Here is a 20,546-nt window from a genome sequence, read left to right on the forward strand (position 1 = left end):
TTCCCCCCCCCCCCCAAATTAGATTCTATATATGGAAAATATATAAATTTGATATAATTTTCCAGGTATAGAATGCAATTATTGGAGGTTTATTTTGAATTTGTCCCCTTCCTACTGCTACAGCAGGTAAAATAAATGTGTGGGGTCAGGTAGCCCCTTTGCTTTTGGCCACCCCAACTTCTCCCTCTTGTAGCCCCTTTACCCGCTCCTTACTGCCAGACTGAGCACATGGAAGTGAGGGCCAATTTTGAAAAAACTGACCTTGAAATAATCATCTATCGGCAAGCTTTAGCACAGTAGTCTGTAAACACTTTTAATATATTTATGTATAATACCATATGTGTGTGATATTAGTTCAAAGCCAGAAGATTCATGATTTACGATATAGTTTATTGGGCTGGGCCCCAGTAAAGTTGAAAGCATTTAAAGCCGTGGTGACTCTACAGCTCAGCATTGCTCAGTACTTGGCATATGTGTACGCTCCAGATACCACTCCCTGCTCCCGCCCCCCAAAGGATCCATGTGTTATTTAGCTCACACTCATGACAAGAACTGGATGACCCCTGCTGACTTCCTGCTCCTGGGGCAGGGGGCTGGACTCGATGATCTTCTGAGGTCCCTTCTAGCCCTAATGTCTATGAAATCTATGAAATTCTTGTCATGAGTCCTGGGATCCTCCAAAATGTATATGCAGATGAAGCATAGGGGAGCCTGGTCTGGCTTTACTCCCTGAAGGGTGGGGTCACACTAATCATATGTGACAAGCTAAGAGATGGAGTGACAGGGATTCTGGGCAAACTGTTTGGGGACCTGTTTGATGAGATCCAGACCTCTAAGGTTGGTGGAAAAACAGGAATGGTTGTAAATGGGAAAGAAAGGTGCAGCTCCGCTGTGGGAGTCAAGAGGACATTTAAATATATGCAGTGTAGTAGCTCACCATGACTTGAACAAGTGTTCGTGCTGAGCGGGACTGCATACAGTCGGTATTACCATATATCGTATTCATATGGGTTGCTCTAATTTATCCTTCTGGTAGGTTCCCATCAGTGCCTCAGCCTCTTCTGGGCTAAGATCAAGTGTAGTCGCTGTGCTGGTCTGACAGTGTGTAGTGGAGGGTGCATCCCTGTTCAAATGCGGACAGGACTCCCTACGACAGCCTCACAGTTTCCCACTAACTAGCTTCCAATGGGAGGATCTCAGCTACGTGCCTGCTTTATGGAAGTGGGGGACTCTTCCCTAGCTTACTCCTGCAGCCACTGGATTTGGAACTTATCTGTATAATTTGACCTGGAACATGAAAAATGTTCCAACCCCCTCCCCTCCCCCCCCCCCAAACCAAAACAAAACAAAACAAAACAAAAGGCCAAACTCAGCTTTTTGTCTAAGATAAAGCATTTTTGGTACCAAGGGGAGTGTGAATGGGCTGGCTCTGGCCCTCCTGGTGCTAGTCTGATGTTGCAGCACCTCTAGGCCCAGAGCTGGTTCCATATGGGGGGGGACGGACCACCTGCCTGTTGTATAGTCATGATCAGTGTTTGCTACATGTAGTTGGTTTCTATTACTGAAGGCATGCTGCTTTTAGCACCAGTTCAAAGATTGTATTTAGTGAGGTTTCCTTCTTATATGAATGTAAGAGGAGTGGCTTTTCCCATCACGCTGACTGGGGAGGTGAGGGGGAATCTTGTCTTCTATTTGAGCACATGCAGTAATTGCTATGGCTCCTGGAGCTGGCAGTCGCTATTTGTCTTGTTGCCAGATCTCCAATCTGTTGGTCAGAGCTGGAGCATGGGACTGTCATCTGGCCCACAGGGCTGCCCTATGGGGCTGGAAATTTGGTGGTGGGACAAGCAGTGGTTGTTATGACACTAGAAGATCTAGCAATTAATGCTGCTCCTGTTTGTTCCACCAGCAAATTTCCAGCCCTGTGGGTCAGATGTCATGGCTCTGTACTCCCAGATCTGGCCTGTGGACAAGCCCCATATTACTTATCTCGTCTCTGGGCAGACCTTCTGTTACACATCTGCTCTGAATTGGAGCAGGTATGACAAAATAAAGGACAGAAAAAGGATAAAGATGAAATAAATGGAAAGGACTGGTGATGTTTGTGTTAGGGGTGTGGGGTGGGGAAGGGAGCAAAGAAATGAAAACATTCAGCAAATGGTGAGAACCTTGAGAAAACCTTAGATTTTTTTTTTTTCATTTTAATTTATAGGGTCATCTGAGAAACACCTACATTGGATTGTATGATCCTCAAACAAGACAAAATGAGGTAAGGACCAGCTTTCTAGACTACAAAATTATTTACTTGCATCTCTAGGAGCATCTCCTTTTCAATATAAATTACATTTGTGACATTCCAGTGTCAAAGTGTAACTCATTCAAAGATTGCGTAATGTAGCAATGTGTCGCAGTGTTCGACACTATTTGATATTGTCAACATTTGAACACTGCTGAGTCTGCTCCAGTGTTTAAAACAAGCTAAAAACCTTTAACTGTGTATGTTTGCTAAAAGATAAATTAAATAATTTTTCTCTTGTCCTGCATGTACACCTGCAGTGTGTTTGGTGCTGCTACATTAATATGAAGACACAGTTCAGTCCTGCAGTTAAATCTATGTGGACAGTTCCTAATGCCTGTCCAGAGCTGTACTGAAATCATCGGGGTCATTAAAGTGACAAACCATTCAGAATTATCTAGAACAGTCCCAAATTTCAGGGTTATGTCTTGGTGTCTCTGAAAAGGCCTTGAAAATGGGGCTTCATGTTCCAGATTTGAAAAAGCTGATTCTGGATTGGCTGAGCCCTTTTTTCATTATATCCCCTCCAAACATCCTGACGTTCCAGGCGGCATCCTGGTACATCTGTGAGGATATAGCCTGATGCTACCTGATGACATATAAGTGTGGCTTTAATGCTTCAACTGGAAGCAGTATGGCCATGTTAGCAGGCATGGGGTGGGCCAGGGCTGCGGCTTTGTGCTCATCTGCTATTGGGCACTGGTGAGAGCGGCAGTGGCAAGGAGGAGCCACAGAGCCTGTGGTATCCCTGGTGTGGTAAGCTGTTGTGGGGTGGGGGTGGGGGTGACCACCCTACAACAGCTCCCCAAAACTGCCCATGTGGCCCACAGGCCCAAATAATTGCCCACCCCTGCACTATACCCATATTCATGTTTAATTAGTTCTGCCATTTTACCACCTGGTTTAATTAGTTCTGTTGGGGATAGGCTCCTCCCCGCCCCAAACAAGAAGCAGTGTTAACCACATTTATGTTCTGCGCTAAGTAGTCTGTGCTAGCTGAAGCTGGAAATAGTAGAGACTACTTCATATTCCAAAGGACTGTAGAGCATATGTGATTGTCCCCAGATTTTGCTCTCTGGAAGTTGAGGTTTCATAGCTATATAAGGGTCTTCCTGAACCAAACTAGTGACAAGATTGGAGACTTGAAGAAATAAGCAGTGCACAAATGGTGGTGGAGATTGAAACTGAGGCCTAAAGTATGATTTCTGTGGCTTTTGGAGAGTTTGTTTGACAACAATTAATATGTTAATGCAAACTATTCTTATAAAGAGAGACTATGTGGTTGGGGTGGAATGGAAATAAACTTTAACTCAAAATATATTTCTTAATAGCACCTGTATACCTTCGAGAGAGATCTGCACATAATCAGCTGTTCAGTCAACAATGAAAGGACATTACTGGGTAAAAGCTTTTTAAAATTTACCAGTGTATATACATTTAATTCTAGAAATAATGAGAGCAATATTGACCCATAAGTAGCTAGCTTATAGTGATCTTTCTTCATGCATTTTAAATACTTCTGCCACTAAAACCTGTAAGTGAGAGCAAATAATCACTGTTACTGCTTTTTTAATAAAAGAAATGGATTCCTCTTAAGTTTTGTCTTGCCTGTTATACCTATGGTACCTGCCATTTCTTGCTTTTAAAGTTTGAACAATTTATGACTTTTCTTCTGTAACATTTCTAATGTCATCTAGTATCTGGAAATGGTCAGTGATATGAAATACTGAATATACCTTTTTTGTGTTTTTGTTGATTAGCGGTCAGTTTTCTTCAGATGACAAAAGAAGATAAAATAAATCAACTACTCCAGTCAGGTACTGCGAGGTCTTTATTTTTAATCATGATAATTCTAAAGTAACAGTGTTCAATGGATGTGGTAATTAAACTAACATCACTGGATGGATGTTGCAGCACTGCTTGAAATTCAAGTTGCAGCAGGGGAGGTTTAGGTTGGATATTAGAAAAAACTTTCTCAGTCAGAGGGTGGTGAAGCACTGGAATGGGTTACCTGGAGAGGTGGTGGAATCTCCATCCTTGGAGGTTTTTTAAGACCTAGCTTGACAAAGCCCTGTTTGGAATCATCTAGTTGGGGATGGTCCTGCTTTGAGCAAGGGGTTGGACTAGATGACCTTCTGAGGTCCTTTCCAACTCTAATTTTCTATAATTCTTTTTTAGCTTTTATCTTCTATTTTCTGTTATAAAAAAGACTTTGTAAAAATAGGTTGATGTTATCCAAACTTGTGTTCTTCTTGCAGTATCAAAGTGTTTGACTTTGCTTATTGAAATTCATCCTGTTAATTATGTGAAAGTCCTGAAGGCTGTGGATAGCTGTATCAGAGTGCAGGTAATGCTTCAACCTACTTAAATTTCATTTTTCCTTTTTTTTCACTTGCAGGTGAAAAATCAAGGGAGTGTAAAGTTACCTCTTTACAACCAAATAGTTTCACATAGCATTGCTGAGTGCAGTGCAGATAGTGTATCATGCTATTGACTCTAAAAATATTTATTTTATGTTTTATCTCATATTTTTCTAAGCGTGTATCTAATGTATGTGTCTACAAATGCCTGTGGGTAGCAATGCTAAATTTCAGGTACGTAATCCCCAGAGTAGTGATGTGGCTAGACTTCCCACACAAACCATGGAGCAAAAAAGGCAATTCAAAAAGTGATTACAAAAAAAAGAAAAAGAAAAGAAAACAAAAAAACTGCATGCAGAGTGGGGTGCTGTCAACAGCTATCCAATAGAAAACACTAAACATGGGAATGTGTTTGAGTTCCTGCCTCTCCATAGCAGGCACCTGAGCCAGGACTGAAAAGAAGGCGCCTCCATTTGCTCAGGATTCTGAGCCAGTAGGCCTGTGCGAAGCAGCAAGTATTTGCTTTGGATTCGGATTCGGCTGATTCGGAGGACAGTGATTCGATTTGGAGATTCAAATCACTGTCCTGATTCGTTTTGGCCAAATCGGATCCGAAAGACTTGGCACCACTTCGGAGATTCAGCCATAGTCTAAACAGGCAGCTGACAGGCTGCCTCCAACTGGTAAACCTGTTGGAGTTGGGGGAGGGAAGGGGCATGGGGGAGGGAGGGATTGGGGCTGGGACAAGCTGCCTAGTGGGACGAGGAGCCATGTTACTCAGGGAGGGGAGCAGGGGGGTGTGGCATGCAGACACGGCACCGCTGGGAGCAGGGACTCTGTGCTGCTGCTGCTTGCCAACCGGTGTGGAAGGGCAGGCGCTGCTGCTGTTTGCCAGCAGGAGCTGGTGCCACTTGCTAGCCAGTGTGAGGGTGCAGGTGCAGCAGCGCTGGGAGTGGGGGCTCTGCCCTGCTCCTGCTTGCCCCCTTCTGCCCAGAGCAAGCTACGCCTGCATGCTGCCGTCCCACGCCACTCCGGCTGGGCAAGCGGCAGTTCCAAGTGCTGTCATGCCCCCTTCCCCAAGTCCTGCGCCCCCCACCTTGGCTGGGCAGCTTGTCCCAGCCCACATCCCTCCCTCCCCCCTTCCCCATTCCCAACAGATTTACCAGCTGGAGGCAGCTGTGTCAGCTGCCTGTTTAGTCTATGGCTGAATCACCAAATCGTTTTCTGAATCGATTTGGATGTTTCAGATAGATTCAGTGCTTTTAATTGGTCTCCTGATTTGATTCGGATTCCAAGATTCGGTCCCTGAATCGGGCCAAATCTCCTTCCTTTGATTTGAATAGGCTACTGTAGTTTCGCACAGCCCTACAGACCAATATTCTTGGGGCATGTCTACTCTGGTCATGCACCCCTCTCAAAGCTGCTATGGAAAATTAAGCCCTGGCTACTCACCTACATCTGCTCTATGTGCTCCAGATCTGGAGCTGAGCTGTTGAGGATGTTCTTGGGTAACTCTCATTGTCATTCTTAAAATTGGTGTCTCTTCATTGTCAGCAGGGATTGACATGGCACTGGCCTGCCAGCCAGATGTCTGACATCCCTGGCCTAAAAGGTGACCGTTCTACCTGGATTGCTAGGGCACTTTATATGTGGACACTTCTGATCTGTGATAACTGTGAACCAATTCCCAATCAGTGACATTTGGGAGCAGTTCAGTTTTACATAGGTCTATGCCCTTAGACACCTCCTGCAGTCCTAGGCACCTAACTGCTGCTTGGGTTTGGGAGTGCAGTAGGGTGTTTAGAGGTTCCTCTTTCTTCTGGCCTTCTTAATGGCTGGCTTAGACATCCCCTGTTTGGGGATGTCTCCTGTGCTGAGCCCAGCACATGCCCAGAAGAGGCAGCATATTAGTTGGACCTGGCTCGCCTGATGCCTGTATAGATCAGGCACTTCAATGGGGCTTTTTTTGGTGCTTTTATCTAATAGCTGATTGACTCAGCTTTACATAAATGTGCCAAAAAGCCCTGCTGAAACACCCAATCTGTACAGGCACTGCAGAGCCAGTTGAAGTAAAGTGCTGCTGCTTCCAGTAAAGTGCAGTTTTGTTTTTGTTTTAATGCCTGCAAGCAGCCTAGGTGTCTAACTCTTGTCATTTAATGTATGTGGAATCTATGCCCTTAACTCAGCTTTGTGAATTCAACTCCTGGAGCTGGGTCCCTAAATTTTAGGTGTGGGAGCACTTAGCATCCCAGGACCTAAGTCGTTTGGTGAATCTTGCCTTAAATCCTTTTTTTGGATACGATTCATAATCTGTAATAAGGCAGATGTTTGCTGAATTTACTCAGTATGCCTGTCAGTATCTGTAAGTTATCAAGTATGCCATTTAAGATTATAAATATCTAGTTTAGCTTCATTAACAGAGTCTTGGTTAACCCTTGCAAAATTTCCTTTTATAGTTTCTCTATCCAGTTGAAAGTGGAAATCCCTTTCCAGAAAGCCATCTCTTACTAATTTCAGAAGATAGATGTAAGTATGAATTAATATTTTGAACACACATTGCATATCATCTAGTAAATTATGAGCTTTCTGGTACTTTGGCGTGCTGTGGACTAGAGCTACAGTTCTGATTTGAGTTTTGGTGTCATTACCTTGTATTTTAAAATGAATGCAAATATTCTTAATTTTAAAGATATTGAACAATTTCACATTCACGTTGTCACAGAAGAGAACAAAGTGGTAAGAAATCAATGTTTTCCTATTTATTTCTTAAGTGAAAACTTAATGGAAGATAAGTATTCTGGCAATCAGTGTTCTTTCTGTAACTTTTCCTGTCCTTTTAAATAGCTGTTTGAGTACTACTTTAATGTGTGGCAACAATTATGATAGCTTTGAAAGATAAATTATTCAGTCAGCCCTGAAGAAGATTTTAAAGTGTATATTGTGTAATTTAGAAGGAAATTAAATTTCTTACTGTTTTCTCCTTGTGCCTTTGAATGTGGCCTGATCAAAGGTTATTTAAAGGTTTTTGTTTTCCTCAAGGCCTAAATATTTTGTATCCTTAAAAGGGATGCTTAGAGGAAAGTTGACAAAGGTTGCTTGTATAGGAGGCACAAAAAAGCCACAAAACACTAATATGCATCTAAAATTCATTCTGAAACTTGTGCTCTGAATGTTCTTGTATTTCTCTTCCCCTCCATTTGTTGTCTGTTTGTTACACAAGATATGAATCCTGTCCTGTGTAGGGCGACATCTGTTTGCAGCCTTTCTGCCGCCGTGAACATTTTTGTGACATCAGAAAAACCTAGTGAACAGATGTCCCTGGCCCTTGTCATGCCCTAACTGCCCCAAAATAGTAAAGCAGTGATTCTTAGTAATATTTTGTGCTGCCTTTTCATAGTGGATGTTCATTTGCTTATTATTCATGGGCTGTCTGGGGCGGGTACTCCGGGGACTTCAGGGATCTGATCCTTTGGGACAATGGCCCTGAGTGCTTATCCTTGACCTGGGAATGATCCAAGGAACTGATAGGCTTCCCCACTCTGTGCTTGCAGGTGCCTGCCCTGGGTCAAGGCTGCCCCCAGGGGTGTTATTCCATGAGCCGTGGGAGCTCTGAAACCCCATGTCTGCAGGTACAGAGTGGGGAAGCAGCCTCTTTGCTCTGTACCAGTGGATGCATGCCGTGAGGATGGTATCCTGCCGGATTGGGCCCCTGAAGTTTTGGGAAATGTAGGGGCCTGGTCTAACAGGACAGTGGCCCTGGGTGACTTCTTTCTCTCTATCCTGGCACAGCTGATCCCATCACAAAGGCAGCATCTGTTTGTAGCCTTAGTTCCTACAGTTGATGTCTGTCAGCAGTAGCATTATTAAAAGACCATGCAAAGCCACTAACATGGATATATTCTGCTTAAAATGAAATTCAGTAATCGGACTGTCTCTACTGCATTTATGTATTCAATATATGATGGAAACTAAATATTTGTTTAAACATGACAGATGCAGGTTGGGGGCAGGCTGGTGTTAGCAGCTGGCGGCTGCTGCTGCACCTCCCTAGAGCTGTTTCAGTCTGTATCCTAGATCCAGCACAGTACAAAAAGCTTTCTGCGGCCCAGTTGCAGCAGCATGCAGTACAGTGCAGGCAACCCCTCCTTCCTCCGCCCCAAGCACTGCCAGTAGCTATGCATGCTGGTTTCAATGGCTCTGCAAGCTATAGGTTGCCAACCCCCTGTTCTAAAGTCTTTATATTGCTCTGATGGTTTAAAGTTGCTTTTAAAAATATGCAGTTTTTTTAAATTGCAGGAGTGGGGTTAAGGGCTGTAGGATAAGTCTGTGCTGTTTCTTTGGAGCTCTCAGGACTGCTGTTGAGAAATGAGCCCTGCCTATATGCTCCACTCTGAATATGCTGTTTGTTGAAAAGTGCCATGTAGTTGCTTTTTGGTACATGCCCAGGGATGCTGTCAGGATCTCAGTTTTGAGCATGGTCCTGAGAGCTGTGCTGGGTGTGCCTGGTACCACTGTAATGACAATTGCATTACTTTTTTTTCTTTTTATTTCCCAGCAGAATTGTAGACACAGAGCAGAAACAAGTGAGCAGGGCATGTTTCTCAGCAGTGCTCTTGGGATCACAGTGGAAGGAGTGCAGACATAATTTTAGTATAACTGAAATATGGACTTTGTGGGTTTATACCAGTCCCCAATCTTAATAGACAAATGTTACTTGAAATGTTTTAGGGGTTTTTTTGTTTTTTTTTTTATATATGTCAAGGGCAAACTTGGACCTGATCATATAACTACAGTTTTAGACTTGACTCCACTGAGAGGAGCTAAACATTGTACCTCTGGTATACCAGATGCTCCAGTTTACAAAGGGAGAATTGAATGTGGGAGACAGATAATATATTAAGGGACTTTGAAATGTTAATTAAAATATTATACTGTTGCATATTATATTAGCTATTAAAATCCTAAGTTGTGCAAAAGTCTTCATTAAAGTCAAATAAGCTTGTATTGTTTCTTCCTTCCTTGCCTTTTTTCCCTTCCCCCATTCCTGTATTTATTTTTTTTTAAATTCCATTCAGGTGATTCAAAACACAGGCCAGCTTCCAAGAGAGAGAGTTGCAGATGATCTCATTTGGGCACAATGGGATATGACAGAACAAAGACTCTTCTACATTGTTCGAAAGGTGGAAAAAATGATCTCCGTGTTTGTTCCATCTTTTTTGTTTTTCTGATAGAAAGGTTTGAGTTCATAAAGCAGCAAAAATTGAATCAGTTGGATTATTTTGAGGTGTAAAATCAATGTGTTTTGTAATTCACGTTAGTGGTCAAACTAAGACTTTTTCCTGTTCAATTTTAAAGCTACTACTGCTATATGCAATGATTTGAACTTATGGCATGTTTGGCCTAGGGCAGTGAACTTGCCAATTTAGGAGAGGGTGTTTTCTGCACATCGGGGCAGCCATGAGTAAGAGAGCACAGCTCGTGTACCAGGAGAGAACAGGTCCTCAGGTTAGGCATTTGCAAACTGCTTTTCATTTTGACTCATGGGAATAAACGCACTTGCATGAAAACAATAGACTTTCAGTGCTAACTTTTTTGATCCTATGGAATTAGTTGGATCTTGTGCAGAAAAGAAGGGATGTATATATTATAATGAAGAACATATCCTCATTCTTATTCCCTTTTCTTCCCTTGTGAGAGGCCTTTCAAGTTGTCCAAAATAAGATAATGTTCCTAATGGCTTTAGCTGTATGGGCAAAACATTAGGGAAAAAAATCTTCTAGTGGATTCTTATGGGTGAAAGAGGAGCGCAGTTCTGTGTTATGCAGTTATAGACAGAAAGTAGTTATCTAATTTTGGACGGGAAGGAAATATGTCATAGTGGTGTAATAGGGAGTGCTATTGTGGAGGCTTGTTTGTGGTCTTTTCTTTTTTTGTCTCCCTCGTGGTTAACTTTTGTGTGTTAGCAAGTAGGACTGTGTTTCAAATCCAACCTTCTCATTGCTTGTAATAATCTCTTTTATTAGTCTTAATAAAAAAATTCCTCTTAATTTTAGGAATCAAGGAATACATTAAAATGTGTCCAGTTTTATCGTGATGAAAACTTTAAATTAATAGTAAGTTGTTAATGTGATCTTATCATATAAGTAGTCTTGGAGAGAATGTAATTTGTTTCAGGGAATGATACTGATACTTTGTCATAGAAGTTTTATTTTTAATAGGTTTATATTTTAAAAACAAACAAAACCTTTTTGACATGTTAAAAAATGTGACAAGATTTGAATTTGGCCTGTGACATTGCTGTTAAGTTGCTTCACAGATTTGGATTAGCATCTCTGCAGTTATTTTCAAGTTCATGCAGTTAATCCAACTTTATACCAGCACACCTGACAGCAAAATTTGCAAATCTATTAGAAAGATAAAAGCTTAATGGTTTCAATGGAAACAGGACTGAGTCTGTATCACTGACTGCAGAGCATTTATTTGGATTGGCAAACTTAACCCTAATGTTGGATGCCATATTCAAGTTTGCTAAAATGGTGTTGCTGAGGGTTTGAAATTGTCCCAGTTCATACTTGTATTAAACACCATGGGGGTAGAGTTTTCTGAAATTTTTGAATGACTAAAAGTTTAAGTGATGGTAAATGAAGTTATGATTTTCCCATGGCAAAACAAGTCGAGTGGAATGTGGGTGAGTGCATGCTCTATGGACTGATTGTAAGGTCACCCTTAAAATACTGTAATTTTCACTAAATGTATGTCTGTTCTGATTTTTTTTTTTGGGTTAACAGTTGGAGTCACCCCTGGATATTTCACTAAGTGACATGGGATTAAAGTAAGTGGTACTCAAAGGGCCAAGTAAGTGGTACTACATGTGATGCTACGTCACCATAGCAACACACAATGGTGATGTAGCATCAGTGGGCACAAACCATGATGCCACAGCTACATTGCTGTAGCAATCCGCTCCCTCATTACGGTGCGTTGTTACAGCAATGTAGGGGCTAAAAATAACCATATGCTGCCGGCATGGCGCAGTATGGGCTGTTACTGTGCCATCATTTACTACCAAAAGGAAGTAGTAAATGATGGCACAGTAACGACAGCACGTTAGGGACGTGTGTCAACACGCCCAAAGTGTATTTTTTCACTTGTCTATAAGTATGTCTAAAATTAGGTCTCAACATGCTAACTTCATTTGGAGTTACTTATCAGGATTTGGGACCATCAAATACATAATTTCTTAGAGCCAGATTCATATGGAGCTAAAAGGGTCATCAAGTCTAAGCTTGAGACCTTCTCCACACTTTTCCCAAGACCACTTGCAGAGTGTGATGGAACTGCATGAATAAGGGTGACGCCATGCCTTGTAAGCTCTTGGGCATGAGAGGTGAGTTATACATTTCAGACACTCCTGCTCAGTTTATTTTCATGTAGATGCATGTGGTATATACTGCAGAAAGAAGTACCATGTTGCCATGTGCATTGCTCCTTTTTTTTTTAATATGGTTGAGATCAATATTGCTGCATTTTTTTTGCAGTGTAAACTAAGAAAAATAGATTGATCAATCTGAGTCTGGTTTAAATTGTTTTAGGGAATATTGGATTATAATTTAATTCTTACGTTTCCCTTGTGACCTTTCAGAGGTTCCATCAACTCTATTAAAAATAATTGTGGATGAAGAAATGCATTTATTTATTGTTCTCTCTTTGCTTGTAGACTTGTGAATTTTGGATATGATTACTATCAAGACACAGAGATGGCACCTGAAACTGTGAACCTACAAGTTTTTACCAGTAAAACAGGTAATGAATAAATAAACCATCTTGTGATGGTCATGAATTACAATTCAGTGCAATGATCTGTGGTTGTAACCAATTAATCTCCTACATTTCCTTTGTAGGAGATTGTTATATAATGGTCTTAGCTTTTCTATTTCATGTAGAGTGCTCTTAATGGGTCCCAGAGAGAATTTTTCAAGGGGAAATGTTGGGAGTTTCCATTTTTTATTGCTGTAGTCCTTTTTCACTCTAATGACATGGAAGTTCAGAGCAACTAAACTGTCTTGAGCTGAGCCTACAGAGCCCAGTTCAGAGGCCATAAAAATCAAGACACTCCTGTTGACTGCAGCTGGTTTTGAATGAAGTGTGTAATAAAAGCTGGATTATCTGTGTTTAATGTTGTCTGTTTATCAGGATCCCTGTAACGGATTACTAACTGTGTGATCTTGTAGTTTGCAGGGGTTAGGACTGGGAGGTGAGGCCCTTGGGAGGTGAGGCCCTTGTTCACTTATGCCGTTAGTCACATGTTGAAATCTAGCTTCCAAGTGTGAAAAATAAGCGTGTCTCCGTAAAGCTCAGAAATAATTAACTCTTGCTGCCTGTTCTGATCTCTTGATACTCATCCTGTAAATTAGGAGGACTAAATTATGCTAATTTAGTTGTATGTAAATATTCATTAAGCTCCTCCAATTTTTAGTGCTACCCATCAATTCCCACAGCCTAAAATGACAGGTATTTCAACCAGCCTGAGAGGTTAACTAATCCAGATTCTGGATCAGTGTGGGGCAGAGCTAGATGTTCCAAGTCAAGCTCGCTGCTATTTGTTTCAAGGGGGTGCCAGCTTGAACATCTTTGCTGGTCTCAGGTGCTACCCAGAGAGGCAGTTTTTCTCAAGTAACAAAGATCCAACCCATTTAGGGCTCTACCGGCAACACTAAACTTCAGAATGCACCTAAAAAAGTACTAGCAACCCACACATCCCAAAACGCTAATATAACACTCTCCCATGATGAAACCCAGAATAAGGAGACTCTACAGCATTCTTTGCTAGCTTTAGTTCCTCAGTGGTCCCAGAGTCTGGTCTCCTAGCAGTTTGTTAAAGATGACAAGGACAAGCACCAGAAAGAAAAGTTGTAGTGGTGTTCATCGTATATGGAAGGAAAAATACTCTTTACTCTAGGTGGCACCTGGGCATGCAGGGTCAGATCAGGATTTAAGAAGAGTGCATGTCTGAAAAGAGGTACAAATACATAAATTGAGAACTTTAAAAAGTCATCACTGTAGTCTCATGCTTCATCATTCTTTCTTCTGTGGCATGTGCATCTTGTTCATGACAACTCATCTTAAAATCTAGCCTGTAAGCAGTTTCGGAGACTGTCTTCTGTGAGCTGCCTAGCATGCTTCAGGGCTTGTTAAATACTGAAACCTTTATTTATTTTGTTTTAAATGGTTTCCAGTAAAGAATAATTGGCTCAATTTCCAATGGAATATTCCATGCAATTTCCAATTTAAGAAAACTCTTATTGACTGCAGCCCATCTGACCTCTGAATGAAGCTGCTCTTTCTCTTTGAAACTTCCGTAGTAGAAGAAAAATAGCCCTGTTCCTCCTAGCCAGCACTAACAAGACAGAATGTCACCAGACCCACAAAACCAACATGCAGCTCATAAATTAGCTGAGATCAAACAAGCCTAGTCTCTGAGTTAACTTTTTATTTTCCATCCAAAATGCAATTTGTGGTTATTTAACCATTGCTGTGGTCTTGGTATCTTTTTTTAACACGTTGTGGGTGTGTGGTTAGGATTCTTTAGCTTGCAGTTTTTTTGTTTTCAGTTTAGGCTGATTCTTTTTTTCAGAAAAGTAGGCAATAACATTGAACTATAATCTTAATCTCTTCTTTTAAGTAATCTAAACAAATCTGCTTTGTCTGTATTGTGCATTATCAGTCTGTGCAAAGGCATGTGCAGAGTATTTCTCTACAATGAAATTATGTATTTGAATTTTGAGATACTATGATATTGTATAGAGGATACTAATCAACTTTTGTGCAGGTACAAAATTGTGATAGGTTCACGTTCCAGGAGTGGCTGTAATGCCTCCTGGTGGCTGCACAATTCCTGCCCCAGCTCTAACTCCGGGGGCCCTTACTTCCTTACCTTGTCTGCCATGCCTTTGATGTTATTATTTGGAAAGGAAGGAGGCTGCCTGGGAGACCTTGAGCAAGCCTGGTATTGTTCCTGTGTTGGGCTTTAGTCTTCCTGGCCTCTGCCCTTTCTGTCTCACTGAGCCCTCTAGCTCTATCTACTCCACTGACCAAATCGAGTTTCAGGGTTTGCAACCTTCCAAGGCCTTTATGCCCTCTCTTGAGCTGCTGAGCCTCCCTGGGCTTTCTCATGCTCTCTCTCTGCATCTCTCAGTAGCTGGGCTCCAGGCCCTGTCTCTGTCTCTGTCCTGCTTCGGGCCCTCTGACCCCACCAAGTCTAAATCTTGCCCCTCCTGACCCCAGTTCCGAGGCCTATCTGTTTCCAGCTCTGCCTCGCCTCTCTCGGGCACGATGATTGCCCCTTATGGACTCGATGAGATCGCTCCTTGGGGTATGCTAGGTGTGTATTGAGTTAACTCATTTACATCCTGTGCTGAGAATCTGGCCCATTGTGTTCTGTGTGACTTGCTGTTTGAAGAAAGCTCTGGAGTGTCGGCCAGGGATGCTGCAATACTTTTCCTGCCAGTGTGCTGTTACAGTTATCTCTTGGGCAGTAGCTGGACACTGTGCCACTTGCCAGTGTACGGGGATCACCACTTCAGTGAAGAGAGCGAATTAATTTCATAACTTCAATCTTTGTCTGCTCCGCTGGGCCTGCTCACATGAGTCCTCACAGCTGTTACTCTGTTATACGCATACCTGTTCACAAAGAACTGGACTGAGGCTGCCAAATTTCTTTACCTAGGCTGTTTGATGGCATCTTCGGTTTGCTGCTGAGCTGGGCTGGACCAGTAACTGAGAGAGGAAAGCACATCTAAGTCCTCTAATAGTGACCAGGGGCATCCTGTCTGCTGTGATTACATTGGATCAGCCTGAATAGGAGATTAGTAGTTTGTATATTAAATGCAAATTGTGAATTTTGTAGGACAATGTATCCTAGGGTACTTAGTGCCCTGCAGCATATGAAAATGAAATGGGTAGTATGGGGGGGCCTCCCCTGCAATAAAAGCAGCATCATAGATTTGTTGCTTTCCATTTTTTTCTTTCCTTCTTAGCCCTGATGCTACTACTTCAGATTTTTTACATGCTACGTATGTAAAGGACTAAATGCTGTGGGATAGATAACCTGTCTGTCTGTTTCAGAAACCCAAATACCCAAGCATAATTCTGGCATTCTTCCCTAGAATATTTAGCATTTTCGTAACAAACATAAGGAACTTCAGCACAGAGGAAATATTTTTTTTTTCCCTTGAAAGGAAAAAATGCATTGGCCAAATCAGGAGCATTACTAGTGCAAAGCTGTGGTGTAGCTTTGTAGTCTGAGGTACTAAGCATTTAACGAAGTGCATTCTCTTGGGTTTTTTGGTACTTGTGTTTTAGATAAGTGCACTGTGCATCTATTTGCATTCTACAATAGATTGGATATATGCATCTGCACTTTAGACAGCAGTATCTTTCTATTAACAATACATGTTTTAGCTACTGAAGTCCAGGTTCACAAGAGAACTTGAGCAGAATTAGGAATCCAAGTTGTACAGTAGCACAACTTCAGGTGCCTAACTGCATTCATCTTGGTAGGGGTGAGCATCTTCTCACCGAAGTCTCTTTGGGACCTTTAGCTTGGTGTTCATGCATCTAAATATCATAGAGAACAAGGAGGACCAGTCTCAGGTTGCAGCAAGGGAAGTTTACGTTGCATATTAGGAAGAATTTTCTTACTTGGAGGGTAGTAAAACACCGGAACAGGTTACCCAGAGAGGCTGTGGAATCTCCATCCTTGGAGGTTTTTAAGACCCAGCTAGACAAAGCTTTGTCTGGGATGATCTAGTTGGGGGTGGCCCTGCCCTTAGCAGGGTTTGGACTAGGTGACCTCCTGAGGTCCCTCCAACCCTTATTTTTCTATGATTCTATTCTGTAATTCTAAAATGAGGGTTGGAAGGGACCTTAGGTGGTCTAGTCCAACTTGTCCACATCCTTCCTGTCCTGGCGGGGGTTGTGGGTGGGGAGCGAGGGGCACCAGCAGGGCTGGGAGGGGGCTGTGGGTTGGGAGTGAGGGGTAACAGCAAGGTTGGGAGGGTTGTGGCTGGGGAATGAGGAGCAATGGCAGGGGCAGTGCACTGGCATATCAGGGCTGCTCACCTCTGTGAAGCAGTGTGGGGCAAAGCTTCAGCTGAACCCACATCCTGGTGAGCAAAGGGGGCAGGAGGAGCTATGATTTTCTATGATTAAAAAAAATCAAAATCAAACACTAAAATTTATAGGCATTTAGAATTTATTTTATTGTAATGATTGAGGCACTGGTAGTCTTCCAAATTTCTATAAAATTGTAACTATAGCAATAAAATATTGTGTTCAACTGGTACCTATACATATAGTAGCATTTCATTTTAATCATTGTAAAATGTGGATTTTGGAGGTTTTAATCAGATCGTTTGTGATTTTTAAACAGAGGAAACCAGGATCTGTGCTTACGATCATATTGATACTTGCCCATCTCCCCTGGTTTAAATGGGTTAGGATGGATTTTGGGCTGCTTCTAGCATGGATTCCAAAAGCAGCTGGTCAGTGTGATTGAGCAAGGATTAAGTTGTGAGTGTTTTTTAATTAGAGGTCAGGAGAAAGTGAAGTATCAGATGTGATTAAATCAGTCTCATTTGAGATTGGGAAGAGGGAATAAAGTTATCAAAGCGTGTTTTACCTGACTAATCCCCCACAAAGTTCTGACTGAAACATGCTTGTGATTAAAGACACATTTCTGTCCTGGAAGGGAGGGAAATAACATGCTTTGTAAAGATGGGGAGGGAGAATCTCTCTGTAGTGCAAGAATGCACTGTTAGCAAATGCACCGTACAGGGCAGTTATACCTTGGCAGAATGGCAGTATGTTTTTAATACATTTTCACCTTCTCCTGTTCTGTTTTGAACATTGAAATGATACGTCTAGTCTTGGCAGCCCTTAATTAAAAATCTCTCAAAATTGATGCAGACTGTGGGTACTGAGGTCTAATCCACAAAGCTGCTCTAAAGCTCCTCTACAAGGAAACGGGAGCAATGCAGTGCCCTGAAAGAGACAGCTAGGCCAAGTCCTCAGAACCCAAAAATCACATCACCGTTCTTTGCTGCCTTTGGTCCCTCAGCTCTTTCTTTTCAGCATCCACTTTTTGCCCTGTTCCTCTCTCTCAGTAAGTGTTGTGTTTAGCTGTTACCTTCTGTACATATTTCTGTAATTCGGAAAATTATTTTGAGTGATTCTGTTACTTATCTCTAGTCTGAAGCATTTTTATGATTGGGCTCTGTTGTTTGTCACCTCCTTCTGAGAAATATAAAGGACCAGCTGTATTTTACCAGCGGACAAATATGATAGCACAACAAATGTTTCTTTCATTTCTCTTTTTCAGGTAGTTTGTGTGTGTGTTATAGTCGGGCACCTGATATTCCTGAAGAAGTCACGTACTCAATATCTTTCTTACATAAAGGTACAATTAATTTCTTCTGTTACTTTGCTTTATTTTGGAAAGTATCGTTTTATTCCAGATGTCACATCATGCCTTGAAAAATAATCTGCACCCCAAGTCTGTGGATAATACTGATGCCAATATTTTAAACACCTGTCTACACTGAGACAGTTAAATCTGTATTCCCACCGCAGACTTTCTGTGTGTTGCTGGGCAAATAACTTCACTATTGGTCAGCTGTGAAAAGATGGTTTTGTTTCCCTCGTTCCTGGGTGCCCAGTTCGAGATATCTGGCCAAATTTTCAAAAGTGTTGAGCACTTATTTCAGTTGTTTGGGAGCTGTAGATGCTCTAGCATTGGAAAACTGAACCACAAGCTCTTTGCTCAAGTGTCTTGGGGTCGAGTTTGATGCTTTCTTTTTTTCACAGGTGCCACTCCTGTGAACTTCACTAAGAAGTCTTAGTGAAGACAAAATTGGGTCATTAGTTTTGAGTCTTAAATTTTTCACCTCCTGGTAATTAGATTCTATACATGGATAAATTTGTTACAATTTTCCATTTTCCATCCACAGAATCTAATTATTGGGGGGTCATTTTAAGTTTGAAGTCATTTTGGATTCAGGCAAATATGGTACTAAGCCTAAGGGGAGACTAGCAAGATGTGCATTGTTGTTATTCACCAGAATGATCCTCCTGATGTTCTTCTCCATGCCTGGAAGGCATTGCTTCAAGAACAAAAGAGTCCTTTCCTTGCAATGCTATGCTCATGATAAAGCACTTTCTGTATGTGAGAAAAAATTATATCCCCTGAGCATATGTTCAAAGCTCACTGTGAAATAAAAGAAGTTTTGCAAGGATTATTTGACACTGGAGGTTACCATGTTAGTGTCTCTTTACTGTCTTTTAGTGCTGTAGTTATTTGCTAAATGGAGTTTTGTTACTACTTCAGTACAGTTTTCTACTTTTGAAAAATCCCTAATACATTTTATAATATGAACGATGTGGTACTGAACAATAATTTCTTGTTTTTATCAAAGCGCATTGTGAATTATGTATTTCAGTATACAGCTAAAGTGCATATCAACTCTGTTTTGCTCTCAATTAAACATTTCACATAAGCTGTTTTGTATTTAAAATATAGCACGTTTACATGTCAAGTGTGTGGTATATGACGGGGGGTGGCTTGGCAGGAAGGAGTAAGGTATGTAGCTGGCAGGCTGGCCATTGCAAAGCAGGCTGGTACACTCTCAAAGGCCATGAGGTATTTGCCATTCTACAGACGTGGAAATGGAGGCTAGAGCTAGTAAAATCTACTAGTTTGCATCGATCAGGTATGACAGCATCTACCACTTGGCATAAAGGATGCCAGGTGTGTATGATAGTATATAATATCAGTTACTTAGAATAAGGGCAGATGTAATGGTGTTTACCAGCTGTCTCTTTGCTGGCTGCCAACAACACTGTATTTTTGGGGGTAAATGACTGGGTGTCCACATCTGTCTCAGGAATTCCTCTCAGTGTCTCATATGAAAGAGGCCCTTGCTTTCAGGTCCCTCTTCATCCACAGAGTTACAGTGAGTCCTGAAGTCCATGCCTTTGCTATTTTCATGGGCAGTATGAGAGACAAAGTGTCTATGCTGGAGTCCTGGGCCAAAGCCCAGTTCCGTATTTTATGAACAACATCCATTTATGTCCCTGGTTCTTGTAAGCTATTTTCATATCCAGAGTTTTAATGTGGCCCTACCCAGCGTGCTACTTTGTAATCCCACTTACTTGTGGGTGGTTTTTTAGCATCCTTTAACAGTTCCTGTTCCTGTGATGTCTTGTTTCCAGAACTTTATGAATCTTCACTTCTCTCCAGGGAGTAAGAGAACCATCCAGGCTCTTTTGGAGGTTTTAGTTCGATGGGCAATGTGGCATAGTATAGGACTAGAATACTATGTCAGCTATCCTGAGTGCAGAAGTATGGAACCATGAATGAACCGAACCCAGTTGTGTGCTAGCATTCAAGCAGGGAGATGAAACCAGTCAGCATAACCCTAGAACAGTTAGGGACACGCAGGTAAGCAGACTGGACAGTTCGAGCAGGTTACAGAGTAGTGGAAAAGTAGCTGGAGGACCACCAAAATAGGTTATAGCACAGATTTGTCCATGAGAGTGTTAGTACTTGGCTTGACTTTGTGGTGAAATTACTGCTGCCTCAAATGGTAAGAGACTGTAGTACAGGAGCAGGCAATTATTTTCGGCGGAGGGCCGCTTACCCAGTTTTGGCAGGCTGTCAAGGGCTGCATGGATTGCCCCGCCCCTTGAAAGATCCCCCGCCCCTGGTCACCATCTTGGGTCCAATGTCCCAATGTCTTGGGACCCATGTCCCAGGGCCAGGACTGGTGGGGCCCAAAGCGGTGCACAGGCTGGCAGGGGTCTGTGGAGCGGGGCTGGGCTGCACCATCAGGGAC

The 20,546-nt window shown here is 42.1% G+C and overlaps 1 protein-coding gene across 2 annotated transcripts in view; it reads left to right on the plus strand.

The window, feature by feature from the left end:
* The window catches only part of GSAP (gamma-secretase activating protein), a 72,417-nt gene that overhangs the window by 9,292 nt on the left and 42,579 nt on the right, over window positions 1-20,546 (plus strand). For both annotated transcript variants that reach the window (XM_025192524.1, XM_025192525.1), the window contains exons 3-13: window positions 2,213-2,269; window positions 3,628-3,697; window positions 4,057-4,113; window positions 4,555-4,643; window positions 7,113-7,182; window positions 7,346-7,392; window positions 9,732-9,836; window positions 10,710-10,769; window positions 11,445-11,488; window positions 12,374-12,459; window positions 18,035-18,112. In XM_025192524.1, the coding sequence (XP_025048309.1) occupies window positions 2,213-2,269; window positions 3,628-3,697; window positions 4,057-4,113; window positions 4,555-4,643; window positions 7,113-7,182; window positions 7,346-7,392; window positions 9,732-9,836; window positions 10,710-10,769; window positions 11,445-11,488; window positions 12,374-12,459; window positions 18,035-18,112 (763 nt within the window). The remainder of the gene's footprint in view (window positions 1-2,212; window positions 2,270-3,627; window positions 3,698-4,056; window positions 4,114-4,554; window positions 4,644-7,112; window positions 7,183-7,345; window positions 7,393-9,731; window positions 9,837-10,709; window positions 10,770-11,444; window positions 11,489-12,373; window positions 12,460-18,034; window positions 18,113-20,546) is intronic.

This window comes from Alligator sinensis, unplaced genomic scaffold, assembly GCF_000455745.1.
Source record: "Alligator sinensis unplaced genomic scaffold, ASM45574v1 scaffold896_1, whole genome shotgun sequence".
Lineage (NCBI taxonomy): Eukaryota > Metazoa > Chordata > Crocodylia > Alligatoridae > Alligator > Alligator sinensis.